The sequence below is a fragment of the Trachurus japonicus genome, chromosome 21 (genome assembly GCF_045865225.1).
Source record: "Trachurus japonicus isolate A0001 chromosome 21, Traja_1.0".
In the NCBI taxonomy this organism is placed as follows: domain Eukaryota; kingdom Metazoa; phylum Chordata; class Actinopteri; order Carangiformes; family Carangidae; genus Trachurus; species Trachurus japonicus.
Genome location: NC_140927.1, coordinates 8,303,286 through 8,317,757, shown reverse-complemented (window position 1 = coordinate 8,317,757; position 14,472 = coordinate 8,303,286). Strand labels below are relative to the sequence as shown.

The following is a 14,472-nucleotide window of genomic DNA, read 5'->3' as shown; positions in this document are numbered from 1 at the left end:
GTCTTTCTATTTTACTTTGATTTAATTGGCACAAAGTGGCCTCATGAGATTCAACTCGGCTCTAAACACCGGCCTCTCGCCATCCTGTAACTGCAGAGATGTTTCACTGTGAAAGTAAGAAAACTAAAGACGAGAGAATGACACAAATCCCAAAAAATTACATTATTAAATCCCTAAATAAATGCAAAATAGATCCTAAAAAAAAAGTCGACTGTTTGTCTACATTTATTTATTCACTCTAGCATATGTACTATATGAAATTAAGACGTAAAAACAGGAAGGTAGAAATAAATAAATAGCTCTATAGTTGAAATGCACAGATAAACCTTTTTTTTGTTTGTTTTTTACCAAAATTAAAGCAGAAGTAAGCGATCCGGTCGTTTTGGCTAATGCTGCGTTCCAGGCAGGCTTTTGAAACCGTAAATTACAGCTTCAAGTCACAACTTACGATTTTGTAGCGTTCCAGGCAACCCACTCGTGTTTTTCCGACCTGTTTTACCGGTGAAAGTCACTATAACGGCCACTCGTAACTTCCGACCCGTGAAGTCGTACCAGATCGAACTGGTACGACTTCACAGGTCGGAAAAACACGAGTTACGAGTTTCCTTGAACGCACCATAACAGTCCTCGTCCCTACGTCACCACATTCACGGCGTCCCTTGGCTGCACACACAGCCCTGCATGCCGTTCTCTCTCCTCATTGGATAAAAACTGTAGGATACGATAAAGGTTTTCTCCTCGGCTCAGAGCAGAGCAGAGGGACTGGGAGACCCGTGTTTCGGTCCAAACACTCTATGTAAGTGATTGCTGTCGGAAGATATAACTATTTAAGACTTATATTAACACAAATATATCACTTAATTCTGCTTTAAAGTATTTTACATCAATTTCCCTTTTTATTTTGGTATTATTTTATACTTAAGTAATTTTTGTCCTTTGTACACAACAGGTTGTATACTGTACACCGAGGTTATAGCATCTCCCCCTGTTTCTAAGCTGAACACTTGACCAGTCTCTGGATGTCACTCAGGTGTCAAACTAATCAATTTCTTTTTTTTTCTCTCATTATTTTTCCAACACAGACCAAGTTTGAGTTATGCTGGAAAATGTAATGTCACTTTAAATTAGCTGCATGTGAAATTAAGCAATGTAGATAAGAGAAATGAAAAGGGGTAGGCCTATGACTAATGCCCTGATTTTATTTTATAAATGGGTATGATTATTGTAATTTAAAAATATTCTATGTAATTATTTGCAAAAAAAAAAAAAAGATTACTAATACTCCGATACCTACCAATTTCACATCTATATTGATAATGCTGAACAAATCACTTCGTTAGTACTTGGAAAACTGCCTTACTGTTAAGGCTTTTACTCTGAAAGGAAGTTCACTCAAGTGGAAGCGGTCTCAAAGTCGCTGTGACTTGACAGAGTCAGTCAGAGTTTGTGTCTCTTCCTGGTTCAGCGCAAACACCAATTTCCAGTTATCCACATGAGCTGCTCTGTTTCTCACACAGCTGCAGACCCATGCTCCCTCCTCTGGATGAACAGCTGCACTGCAAACAGACTGTACATGCACCATTAGTTATTCAGGTTAATTACTTTCGGTTGTGACAAAGCTGCAGACCACTTCTGTGTGTGGTCTCGTCGTGAGCAGGTATGTTCTTGTCATTTGAACTAAAAAAAAAAAAACTCATGTTCTAGGCCACACATTTGAGCCTATGATACAGTGGATAAATACTTAAACACACTGCAGGGAAATTGAAAACGGGTCATAAAATGTGTCAAAACACTGTTACAAACTTAATTCAGAGAAAGTTGCATAATGTTTTTTTGCATTGGAATTTTTCATAAAGTGCATTTTACCCCAAAGATTTGAATTTGTGTTAAGAAGAATTAAAAATATGACTCATTTTAAAACATGTGTTCGTAATTAGTCGAAGCACAAATGTTTCATTTGGTCTCATTTTTGTTTTCCCATCATAAAAAACACAAACAAACTGATTAAATTACAGCTCTATTGAATGAGAACTTCAAATCGAAACATTGAAAGAATATAACTACATGGGTCTTTATTAAATCATTCATCAAATAGTCAAAAACTTCTGCCACAAGTGTTTTTCCTAAGACCATATAAACGTATATAAAACATTTAATTTAATCATTTTCAATTCATATTATTCCAAAGATCACTTTTACACATCCTGATGGAAATTTATTTGAGGAGGAAGAAGAATAAGTATAAGAACAAAGTATTATTAGGATCGGTGCAGAGCCAACAGAAAGTTTTCATACAAAACTCTGCCTCTTTCATATTCACCACAGAGCCAGTTGGTTATTATATTCTTACGTTCCCTTGTGATCATTTTGCATTTCAACGAGTTTTGTGTTACCTCACAATAAATATTGCGTTACCTCAGTCTGTGTTTTGTTTTCCTTCACAATATTTTGTTACGTTGCATTATCAGGCAGCTGCATCCTGAGTATCCGTCCATTTATTCATATTAAGTAGCCTGATTTTATGAGAGCCACCGCTGTCTGCGATCAGAGCATGAGCCAACTCATCTGTGAGTCTGTGCTGTGTGTGTGTGTATGTCTGTGTCTGTGTCTGTGTGTGTGTGCCATCTCTGTGAAACGCAGGCTGTCGGCAAAGCGTGATAAGTGCCTAGATCTACCTGGACTCTCTCTACTTATCTGGCCTGTCTACACTCTATCTGGTCTTTTTTACTAAACTTAACCAACTCCTTTCTTTATTGTCTAAACCTAACCAATGGCACAATTACACTTCTCTCAAACTCAAAATGTAAACTTGGACTCTCTCTACTTATCTGGCCTGTCTAGCCTCTACCTGGTCTTTTTACTAAACTTAACCAACTCCTTTCTTCATTGCCTAAACCTAACCAATAGCACAATTACACTCCTCTCAAACTCAAAATGGAATATAAATTTAAAAACTTAATTTTTCGGAATGTAAACTCAGCGGGGATCGATCTCGAATTCACCACACCGCAGGCGAAAACGCAAACCACTACGCTATGGCGTCTGATTACATTACGCTGGTTAGATGTGTGTATTTAAGTTTACTACAGTACTGTTGTGAGATGACGTCAATCGGAGGAGAATTCATCCAGCCAATCAGAGGCGGGGAAGGCGGGACTTTCCCGGACTCATCCTACGTAAAAAAAAATATTGCCGACGGTTCAGGAGTTCACCATTGCTTGCTTAGCAACGGCCCTAGCAACGACACAAGACGAAGTTAGCTCATGATTACTTTGCTCAAGAACCACCATGAGTTTCTCCAGAAAGAAAACAGATATAACCGACAGTGAAGCGTCCTCACCACAAAATCGACCACCGGTGAGTTTTTGGAAAATGTTTGCCGAATGAATGTTAAAAAACGTGAAAACTTTCGACTAACTGCCACTTGACAGCCAGTTACACTAAGTTAAGGTTTTACAGTTGTGTGTGTGTGTGTGTGTCAGCGCACCAAAAGTTGGTGTTTTAAAAGCAATTTAAAGGCTGTTATTATTATTATTATTATTATTATTATTTGTAGTAGTATATTGTTTAATTCCAGACACTTGACCAGTATCATACGAATTTCGTCTAGGTGCACAGAAAACAGCCGTGGATGGAAAACAAATCTTCATTTTCGCCATATCCTCTACTTAGGAAGAAACCTCAAGAGACTGCAGACGCTGTGAAAAGTGGGTTCAACTTTTAAATCTTTGAGTTGGTGATATTAAACCGTTAAACATCAGTATAATCATGCATATTAGTATTCTAAGATATTGCTATAATCTGTAAGAAGTACTTATCTAGGCTTTATGCACAGCTCCAATACGTCCAGAACTACATTATTGGACAAACTGATTAATCCAGGTGTGTCTGACTCAATGAGACACACCTGGATTAATCAGTTTGTCCAACAATGTAAGGCAGGAAATAAAGGAGCTGGTTTAATGGTGCGTTCCAGGCAGGCTTTTTAACCCGTAAGTCACGACTTCAAGTCACCAGTTACGAGTTTGTAGCGTTCCAGGCAAGTTACGAGTTACGAACTGGGAACTGGGAGCAGATCGATCTAGTACGAGTTCACAGGTGGGAAGTTACGAGTTTGACTGTACGTTCTAACGGGTAACCATAGGAACAGGTCGGAAAAACACGAGTTACGAGTTGCCTGGAACGCACCATAAGTTCAGGAAGGAGTGGAGCTGTGCATAAAGCCTGTTATGGAAGTTCTGTTTAAAGTGTTTGCTGTATGTTCACGTCAGGAGACCTGCAGGGTGAAGTGACAGATGGTAGACCATGTCAAAGTTATGGCAGAAGCCAGAACCTGCTTCAGAGCAGAAAGGCAGCACAGATCCCCGGGGCCCTCAAGCAGTACAGCAGAACCCGCACAAAACTCTCTCACAAGAGTCTAAAGCAAAAGAAGCTCAGAGAAGCACTGGTTAAATTCATATGGTTAGTTTCACCATCTTTATATAGTCTTTTAACTCCATGTCATGTCATTTCCAGTTTATTTTCCATTAGTACTGTACATCAGTGTTCCCTCTATTGGTCTGTCAACCTTTCTAACTAACTAACTAACTAACTAACTAACTAACTAACTAACTAACTAACTAACTAAGCGCTTGTGAGAAAATATTTGGGAATAACCATTTTTAAAGTTACAGTTTTGTACAGTAAACCACAAACAAACAGTTATATCTCATAGCCAGGATGCATACTGCAGTGAACAAAGAGACATTTGACTCCAGCAGTGCCATTTGTTTTTTCTCTTAAGTCATCAAGAAGAGGAAGATGGCAGCAGTCCACCATGTGGTTCTTCTAAGTCAACAGCACAGAGTGACAGAGATATGGTGAAATGCAGCACACATTCCATGAAATATATATGTTATATTACAGGCCCTCCTTTGTTGTGCAGATGTCCGTAATGGACACACTTTGCTTATCATTTTCTGAGCTAATCTCTTCAAGACATTTGATATGGTAGCTTTTGTCACTGCTTTGTTTTGTCCCGGTGGTTTGAGTTGCTAGGTGCAGTGTGTTTCTCTCTTAGTGCTTGTCTGTTTTTTTCCACTCTTAAAATATTATATGTTATCTACACCTTTTAAGGATATTTGGCCTTAGTCTGTACTTATCAATGAAACTATCACAGTTTTTTAAATTGTAATTTAGCATAATTAGGCAGTGGATTACAGTAGATGCACAAAATCGAGCTTTAATTCAGGTACACAGCTTGAAAAAATGAGGTTGGCATTGGTCAGTTGTGTTGAATATTATACACAGTAACCCTAATCATTTGCACCACACAAATAAGCTTTATCTCAATGACATCTTGGATGTAGATATATTTTCATCACCTTGTTATCAGCAATGTCACAAAGCTAGTATCAGATATTTGTCTAAAAAGTTCCCTATTGTTTCTGAAAATGGTTTGATAATATTCTTCCAATCAGAAATACAACTACTACATCCAGAATGGGATAGACCTGGAGAATGTGTCTCCTTTGGAGGACACTTGGCTGGAGAGGATTCTGGTCAGGGCGCGATGCCGACCATCACGCTCAAGCCCATCACTGGAGCTGCTGGTCGATGAGATCAAAGAAGACTACTTGTTCAGCGTCAAGACAGCAATCAGTATTTATTTTACTAAACCAAACCTAGAATATTTGGTGACTGGATGATTTGCAATTCAAAAGAATGTTGTTTGTTGTTTTTATACCCTTTGTTTGCAATTTCAGTGGAATATACGTTCAGATATGAAGGGGAAAATGACACGGACAAAGTAGAGGAACTGTCCCCTCAAAGACTTGAGTAAGTCTGCAGGATAAGATTATCTTGACAGTACAAGTATACAGTACAGTGCATTTACTGTGTACTACTGTGTAGCATAGCTGTCATTACCAGGCCAACCAGGTAACCTAAACCCTGGGTTTTAATGAGCAGTGACTGGAAGTGTGTAGAATGGTAAAACGTAAAGTCCCAAAGATCCCATTTTTATTTTTCACCGTCAGAATGGAGGAATGTCCGAAACCATGGAACAAAGCCTTTGTCCATGCACAAAAGAGGATGAGAAATAAACTGCACTCTATCAGCCCGACTATGCGTAAAATGATGGAGCTCTGGCATGCCTCTTACAAGTAAGAATTCTGGATCTATTTTTACTGCAGTTGCGATTATGTCAGTTTGGTCAAGTTAACCAATTGCAAACTCTGATTATACTGGGCAAGAAATACATTTTTCACTATCTATTTTTGTGATCTTACAACAATCTTATGCTCTTGGGTGACCTACCTGCAGGGATGTCCGTCTGATAAATGTACAGGAGTTCCACAGGAGAGAGGAGTCCATGGAGCTGTCTGTGTTTCAGCAAACTGTCACCAGACATGTTGAGGATGCCAGAGAAATCCTCCTCAAAGAGTGAGTCCATGTTACTATTTATCTATAACTGTTTTTAGAATCAAATTTGCTTATCTTTGTGGATTTGATGTATTTAATACATTGTGTTTGTTCTGCTCAGATATTGGATCAAGCATAATACATTCCCTGAATATAATCTTTAATCATGTTGTTTTTTTTGTGCTTTTTGCCATACCAGTTGGATTTCAAACGTGCATAACATTTACTACCGTGACTGCAGAGACAAGTCGGTTCCTGCCAATCGCAGCGTGGCCAAACTGCTGCCTTTCTTCAACTGTATGGCTGCACTGATGACCACCCAGCTGCAGAACCTTATGCTAGACTCAATGAGGGACTATACAAATCTAATTTCCCAAAACCTGGTAGGAAAAACCATAAGAAATGTAGGCCAGTATGTTGTATGTCAGAGGAGTTGTATGAACTATAGGCTGGGAAAAAACTGAAATGAATAAATTCTAGATTTTGACTTAGTAGCAGGTATACCTCCAAAGTTTTTACTTGTTTTGGTTTTCTCTCTACCATCCTAGCGAACCTATGGGTACCCAGGCCTTGTACTTCATCTGATCCTGGAGGACAAGGAGATCAAGTTTGAGTCTGACCTCAGACTGTATGAGGAGACCCTCATTAATGTCTATGAGTTCATGCTCCGGTCTGTCAGCATGATACCTCGCGTAGAGACCAAAATGTACCCTGAGTTGGTAAGAGGAAATGTGTCTATGTGGTATTTTTGAAAATGTACTATACTAAGTCACATTGTATTATGTTTTCTAATGCATGAATGCACAGTGTTTATGTGCTAAATGTTGGCCGTGTTGCCAGGTTTCTCCCTGCAGGGAGAGTATGCTGTATTGTATATTTTAAATTCATAGTAGCTAATCATGGCTTCAATCTACTTGCACCACTGAACCAAACAGTTTGGTTTCCTGCATGTGATCCCCACTTCATGTTATGCCAGCCAGGGTCTCAATCAGGGAACACCCTGAAGCCCGTCATCCTGCCAGAGATCATTGAGGCCCAGCAGGAGGAGGCGCGCAGGGTGTTCTGGGCTGAGTGCGTCGGGCCCAAGGAGTATATCCATGAGTACGATAAATACTCCATGCTGGTAACCAGGCGTGCAGAGCAAGATGTGGAGCAGTTCCTCAGTGAGCAACACTCCTTCCAGGAAATCATGGAAGAGGTGGTCCATTACCAGCAGCTTGCCGACCAGATCCAGTACACATCATGCAAGGTACTTGGTTACGCAAGATGGACCTTACCAAAAATGACAAAGCAATTGTCCATGACTAATATATGACATTCATGTTGTAGACTCTCACATGCTGTTGTTATATAAACGGATCTATTCTACAATTACAGAGCAAACTTTAACAAATTCAGCTCTGAAAGCTTTGATATAAAGAAATTACAACAAGACCATACAGCTTTATAATATATAAGTTAAATGCAGTTGATTTTGAGCATTCCATGCATAGGTAGCTAATGTTTCTTTACTCTTTTTTTTTTAAATTATTATTATCTTTTTCTTCCAACTAACAGACAGACAATGAAAAACATAATACAGACAGAATAATCAGACAATGTGATAAAGCAAAAAAAAAAGATAAATATGAAAATAAATAAAAGAGAAAAAAAAAGAGAGCAACGACTAATTAAAATAATTACATAAGGTTTCAGTCAGAGGATTCATTTTCATAAACATATGCACTAGGTACAGTACCATAACAACAAACGCATGTAGACTGAGTACTTGCTTACAATTGCATATGCCTATATTCAGAAACAGAGACAATGAGGAGTTCATAACAAGTATAAAAGACAAACAAAAAAAACCAAAAACAATATCTATAAGAAACATATTTTACAAATCATTAGAGATATGATTTGTTATATACGACTTTACTCTTTAATTCAATGAAAACTATTATTCACTATAGAACACTATCTAGTAAATCCTGAAAACATCTCAAATTTAAATCTTGATCACCGCAACTTCAGCTGGCTACGCTTCTTTCAATCTGTTGTGTGATGGGTATGTTGCTGTACATTTTAAGAAAATGAAATTCACTGACCAACTCTTTTGGGTTTAGGTGGTACGTCTTGGTATGTTTGAGATCCAGTCCCATAAGCTCCTCCACTCTCTTGTCAAGCGTGCTCAGGAGATACAGCAGAGACTGATTACACGGATGCTGCAGGATCATCAGGAGCTCAACAAGACGTCAGTTGATTCATTGTTTTCACTTTTTCATTCATAACATCACAGCAAGAAAAGAATCTCACCACATATGTGAGGACATGGACAAAATGGAGGAATCAAAAAAGTTAGAAAAATTGACAGATCAAAAGAGACATCTTTTGACATTGTGTACCACTGAAATATGCATCGACCATTGTCAGTTACCTACAGTACCAGACTGCTAAAGCAAACTTGATATCTTTAGAGTTTGGTGAATTAAACTTGGAACCTTGGCACAAACAAGCCTTGCAGAAAATGATTTTAGGACTCAAATACAGTAACAAAAAATATTCATACATGAGGCCCAGTGTGCATGTAACCGGGGCTGCACAGTGGTTTCAGATTCAGTTACTTCTCTATCCCAGTAGTGCCTCTTAGCTCCAAGCTGGGCCATAATAAGATTGTAAGTCTGTGAAACTCTTCGTATACTCTATGTCACTGAATTAATTTCTCTCCTCTCTCAGGCTCTCTAATGAATTTGAGAAGATTGCAGAGAAGGCACTGAGCACCCCTTCTGACACACAGAAACTAATGGAGCTTAGGGTAACTGCCACATATTCCTGTCACAACCCATCTTGGCATAGTGTGCAATGTATTATTTCTCACACAGTATCAACTAGGGATGGAGATACAGACTAAAGAGCCAGTACAGATTGATTGGATAAAGTAATAGGTGGAATTCCGTGGTTTTCTTTTTTTATTGTTAAAGGCCACTGGGTTGACATCAATTTTATCTTATGAAATATTCTTATTCCATAAATGAAATACAAACCAAGTTGTTAACCTTGTGTACTGTACCCACTCAGGTCTACATCGACAATGTGGAGACGAAAGAGCTGCAGGTGCTGGAGCAAAGATTGACAGATTCCAACACACAGTTGTGTTTCCTGATGGACTTTGTCACTCTCTCCTCAACGGACATGAAGCTCAACACAGAGACCATCCAGTGGTTTCAGCGTTTGCCATCCATCTTTAAAGAACACAAACAGATAATTGCTGACAAGACGGAACAATATCAGAGGCACCTCAAGGTCTGTATTATTAATCCTTTTTCTATTAGTATTTCTCAGTCCAATTAAATTGACAAGGACAAGGTAAAATAAAAATAAGAAATCATTGGAAGAAAAATAACATACATGCTTTTTATTGTTCACTCATTTCAGTTTTCCCGTGACAAATTTGTGGAAGAGTTGGTCAGCTATAGTGTGGAGGTGATGGAGTTTACTACTCACGGTGATCTGACAGATCTCACCAAGTACTTGGAGAAAGCCCAGGCCCTTAATGCTAAACTGGAGTTTGCCATGGAAAAGGTACATCAGGACTTTATTGTTCAAAAATGTCATTTCATAATATCAGTATCTATGAGTGTCCTTATATTCATGGCCAAACCATGATATATCATGTATCACATCATAAGACTAAAGCTGAGTATAATATTTTACATTAGTAGTGCAGCACAGTATATTATTGCACACAATTGCATGTGCATTTAAATATGTAACCACTAGAGGGCAGCATTGGCTACAGTATGATAATAATTTACACAGAGGAGCTGTAAATGCCTTTATCAAATGTTTTTTTTTTTTATCCACACATTGACACTAATGTACTCATCTATGTATCCTATTCATCTTTGTATATTTCTTCCTTGCCTCTCTTTTAAACCTTTTGCCTCTCTGGGAAGATTAATGATTTCAACCTGGAGGAGGAGGCCTTTGACTGGCCTGTTTCACAGTACCCAGAGCGTAAGAAGATTCAAGACAAGCTTACACCTTTCTTACGCCTCTATGAGACAGCCACTGATTTCCTAAACCAGTATGACCAGTGGATCAATGGGCCGCTTTCCGCTGTGAACCCAGACAAGGTAGGGGCTGTGGAAATTGATGACGTTATGTTCCATACAGAAAAAACCTAAAGTGTTTAGGCGAATCAAGCTTGACATAACATTCTGTATTCTCATAACAGCTCCAGTCCTACTTAGAACGGCATCATACCAGTCCTGAATTGCGTGTGTTGGGATGTTGTGGGATTACTAGGAAAACAAATCTGATTAGTAGTTGTGCCATTGATTATCATTCAGTGATGTTTGTTGTTTGAAGTCAGGAGATAACACTGGGTATAACTGATAATTCTATAGCTATTTGCATGGCTATTGATGCGGTTACCAGAAAGACCTCACAGAAATATGTTGGAAGACTATAAATTGTCCAATGAACTGTAATGTGAATGTGTACTGTGTAAAAAGAATGACTCCCTCCACTTCTCAGTTAATAGAACACTTCTGTATTGTTATGCCTCTGTGCTGGTGACAGCCAGAGGTCAGATCTCAAGAGTATGGCGACCTCACAAAACACTTCATGCTTAGGGATGAACTGATTAGATTTCAGGAGTCAAAGTTGGAGGTCATAGTGATTAAACAAAACATGGCTTTTGTCTTGTGAATACAAGATCTCCGTGACGCCTTGAGGGAATTTTTTCATTTTTGTTAAAAATGCTTTTACCACTCAAGGACAAGCTGATTAGATTGTGTGTGTGTGTGTGTGTGTGTGTGTGTGTGTGTGATGTAGGTGGAAGGCGATGTTGGCAACTACTGGCGCACTCTATACAAGCTGGAGAAAGGCTTCACTGAAGTTCCCAAAGCTCTGCACATAGCCACCACTGTGAAAACTAAGGTGGAGGACTTCAAGGAGCAAATTCCTATGGTGCAGGTACAGTATGACCCGAACAGAATTACTTATTATTGACAGAAAATCAAAATAACATTGATGTTTCATATAAGTTTAAATTGAAATATTGAAATATTGTAAATCTTTGTACCACATTCTTCATAGGTGTTGTGCAACCCGGGCCTGCGTGACCGGCACTGGGATGCCATGTCGGAAATTGCCGGCATCTCCCTACAGCCATCTGACGACCAAGCGTGCGTGGCACAGTTCGTATCCATGAACCTGGATCAGCACCTAAGCAGCTTTGAAGACATTGGTGAAACGGCCAGCAAGGAGTACTCTCTGGAGAAGGCCATGGAGAAAATGGCCAGTGAGTGGAGTGACATAGAGTTTGGCCTCCTGGCGTACCGAGAGACAGGCACCTCCATCCTGTCAACAGTGGACGAAGTCCAAATGCTGCTGGACGATCATATTGTTAAAACACAAACTATGAGGGGCTCGCCCTTCATTAAACCGTTTGAGGTGGAGATACGGTAAGAAAACAGAGATTTGTTTGTTTGGAGCTTTTCTCATTTGGAAAAGAACCCACAAATGTTATGACCCAAGTAGAGTAAAATTGGTATAAGATCCTGTTGAGCTACATTGAGTCGACATTAATCATTTAAGTATTGCAAATTTGAGATTATGTACCAAATAAAAGATCTCTTTTTTCAGTAGTAAATTGTCCCAACCAAGCAGAGAAATGTTCATGACTGCTGAATGAATGCCACAGCATGTGGATTAATTAAAGTACTTACATACTCACAGGGTCAAATCACCTTAAATTATTGCTATTGAGTAATAAAAGGTCTCTGCTGAATTTTCAGTTGGATACATTTTTACAAAATCTTACTTATGTTTAAATTGTTAAAATCCTCCAACATTCTGCCGCACTCTGCAGAGGTGAGTGACAGTCCTTCTCCTGCGGTGTCTGTGCTGAGAAATTGTTCAAATTGTTTGTCTGTCTCAGGGTTGTGGTCAAAATGTTCTGTGAAACTTACAAAACATTGGTTTCAGTCAAGCATACTCTGTAATCCATTCATTACTTTTCATTTCTTTCTTTCTTTTTTTTTGTCTCCCTGTGAGTTCAGCAAATAATACAATTTTTCCCATTCTCTATAATTTGTAACATTGTTGCTGCCAGGCACAGTTTGACACAGGACTCCCTGTAACTTTTAAAAATCTATTGTACATTATTGGACAAGATGCTAAAGCAGTTACTGAAATGTTTTTGCAAACTTTTTTTGTAATATCACAAGAAAACTTTCTAATGCCAGTATCTAGCCTAGTGGGTGGGAGAGGATGTTACTGCAGTAGGACAAAGAAATCAGTTTGTCCTTATTCTGTACAAGGTGCTACTTGAAAGAAATCTGTTTTTTTAGCCAGTTGAATTAACTACATAGCAGGGGATATCTGGCATTAAATGCAGTAAACATATACATGTCCTTTGTTCCTAAATGCCTTTCTTCCTCTGAAGTGATACTCATTAGAGTGTCTGTGACTTCCACAGAAAAGAGTGAATCATTTTGTTGAATGGAAAGATTTCTATTTTCAGTAGCTAATCTGTCCTTTGAATTAAAATCTTCTTATATACGGTAAAAAAAACCCAGCACATACAGTACAGTATGTGTGACATGAGTGACATGGATTACAAGTTTGTGTTCTTCTTTTAGAGAATGGGAGGGCAAGTTGCTTCTCCTCCAAGAGATCCTGGATGAATGGTTAAAGGTGCAATCCACTTGGCTTTACCTTGAGCCCATATTCAGCTCCCCAGACATCATGACTCAGATGCCTGAGGAGGGACGTCGTTTCACGACTGTTGACAAAACCTGGAGGGACACTATGAAACAAGTTTCTCTGGTAAGTTGTTTTGTTTGATTTTGGTTTGTCTTATTACAGTACATCAAGATTCAGTAATGATTTGAGATACCATCTTTAATCAGTGAACTCAGTTCAATTCAGTTCAGTTTTATTTATATCCCGAGGGAAATTGGATTTGCAGCAAGCATTACAAACACAAGACAAAAAACAGCATCCAAGACATCGACATGTCACTAGCCACAACATAGTGCAGTAATACATAAAAAAACAGTACGAATAATAAAAACATACTACTACTAATAATAAATGAACTCTGTGGAATGGTGGTTTGAGCTGCAACATTTGGTTGGATCAGTTGACTATTGAAGAAGAACTAGGGAGAGGGATTTGTTTCAGTGGGGACAGTCATAGCTGTAAGGTGAACACAGTATATAAAACACATTAAAAGCAGAATATGAGGACTATACATAGTGCTCATCACTTATATTTGCATACTGTGTTTGTTAAGCTTGTTTTTTTTTTTATCAATCAACAGCATCAATTTTCATTTCATTAGTTTGACTTTTTCTGCTGTCGTTTTCATTCTGTACAGTAAGATGTAGGCTGTGTGTGCAATTGCCTTAGGTTTATTATTTTTGAAAAAACAAAACAAAACAAAAAGTTCTATACTGTATATTGTACAGTGAGATAGATACTGCATGGTGTGTTTTTGAGGTTCAATTTTTGGTCCTTTAACATTATCCTTTATCTTTAGTTTTCATGGTACTTCATGTATTAAAGTGCCCTTATTCAGTTGGCTGACATTTATTCAGGAATCATTCACCAATCAAATCTTGGGTGAACAGGAATTCCTACAGTTATCCCATTGATATATTGACTGCACATAGTCAATTAACATCCAAAGCAATGTCGCACAGAATCGTTCTAGTGTGTTTTAGTGATTTTGATTTAATTTGACTAATGAGCCTCTGTAATTGTGCCACACATGCAAGAAAACTGAGACTATACTTGGAAATAGGGACATGCTGCAGTGCAAACCATGAATAGCTGGCCATGTCAGCAGAGACAGGGTTTAATGCTCAGTGGCAACAAATGCAGTAAATCTGAAAAACCTTCTTATAACTTGGAACACAGTCAGGAGTGTGTGGCCTGAACTACAAATACAGTCTAAATTCAGGTAGGACTCACACAGCTCAGGCCTGGGATTGTATGAGCTATTGTATTCCTAACTGTATGACATTGTCTATTGTAATGTAATGTAATGAAAGTCACCACTCTAACTTGTATGAC

General features: G+C 38.5%; 1 protein-coding gene across 1 annotated transcript in view; it reads left to right on the top strand.

Annotated features, from left to right (window-relative positions):
• Positions 1–3,615: 3,615 nt before the first annotated feature.
• Positions 3,616–14,472, top strand: part of dnah7 (dynein, axonemal, heavy chain 7) — a 72,709-nt gene continuing 61,852 nt past the window's right edge. The window contains exons 1-18 of the mRNA XM_085764242.1: positions 3,616–3,707; positions 4,275–4,461; positions 4,784–4,859; positions 5,460–5,640; positions 5,745–5,817; positions 6,018–6,143; positions 6,304–6,423; positions 6,602–6,785; positions 6,951–7,121; positions 7,379–7,651; positions 8,511–8,638; positions 9,121–9,199; positions 9,463–9,687; positions 9,820–9,966; positions 10,341–10,520; positions 11,224–11,364; positions 11,488–11,855; positions 13,035–13,221. Coding sequence (XP_085620368.1) covers positions 3,632–3,707; positions 4,275–4,461; positions 4,784–4,859; positions 5,460–5,640; positions 5,745–5,817; positions 6,018–6,143; positions 6,304–6,423; positions 6,602–6,785; positions 6,951–7,121; positions 7,379–7,651; positions 8,511–8,638; positions 9,121–9,199; positions 9,463–9,687; positions 9,820–9,966; positions 10,341–10,520; positions 11,224–11,364; positions 11,488–11,855; positions 13,035–13,221 — 2,922 coding nt within the window. The 5' untranslated portion in view covers positions 3,616–3,631. The remainder of the gene's footprint in view (positions 3,708–4,274; positions 4,462–4,783; positions 4,860–5,459; positions 5,641–5,744; positions 5,818–6,017; positions 6,144–6,303; positions 6,424–6,601; positions 6,786–6,950; positions 7,122–7,378; positions 7,652–8,510; positions 8,639–9,120; positions 9,200–9,462; positions 9,688–9,819; positions 9,967–10,340; positions 10,521–11,223; positions 11,365–11,487; positions 11,856–13,034; positions 13,222–14,472) is intronic.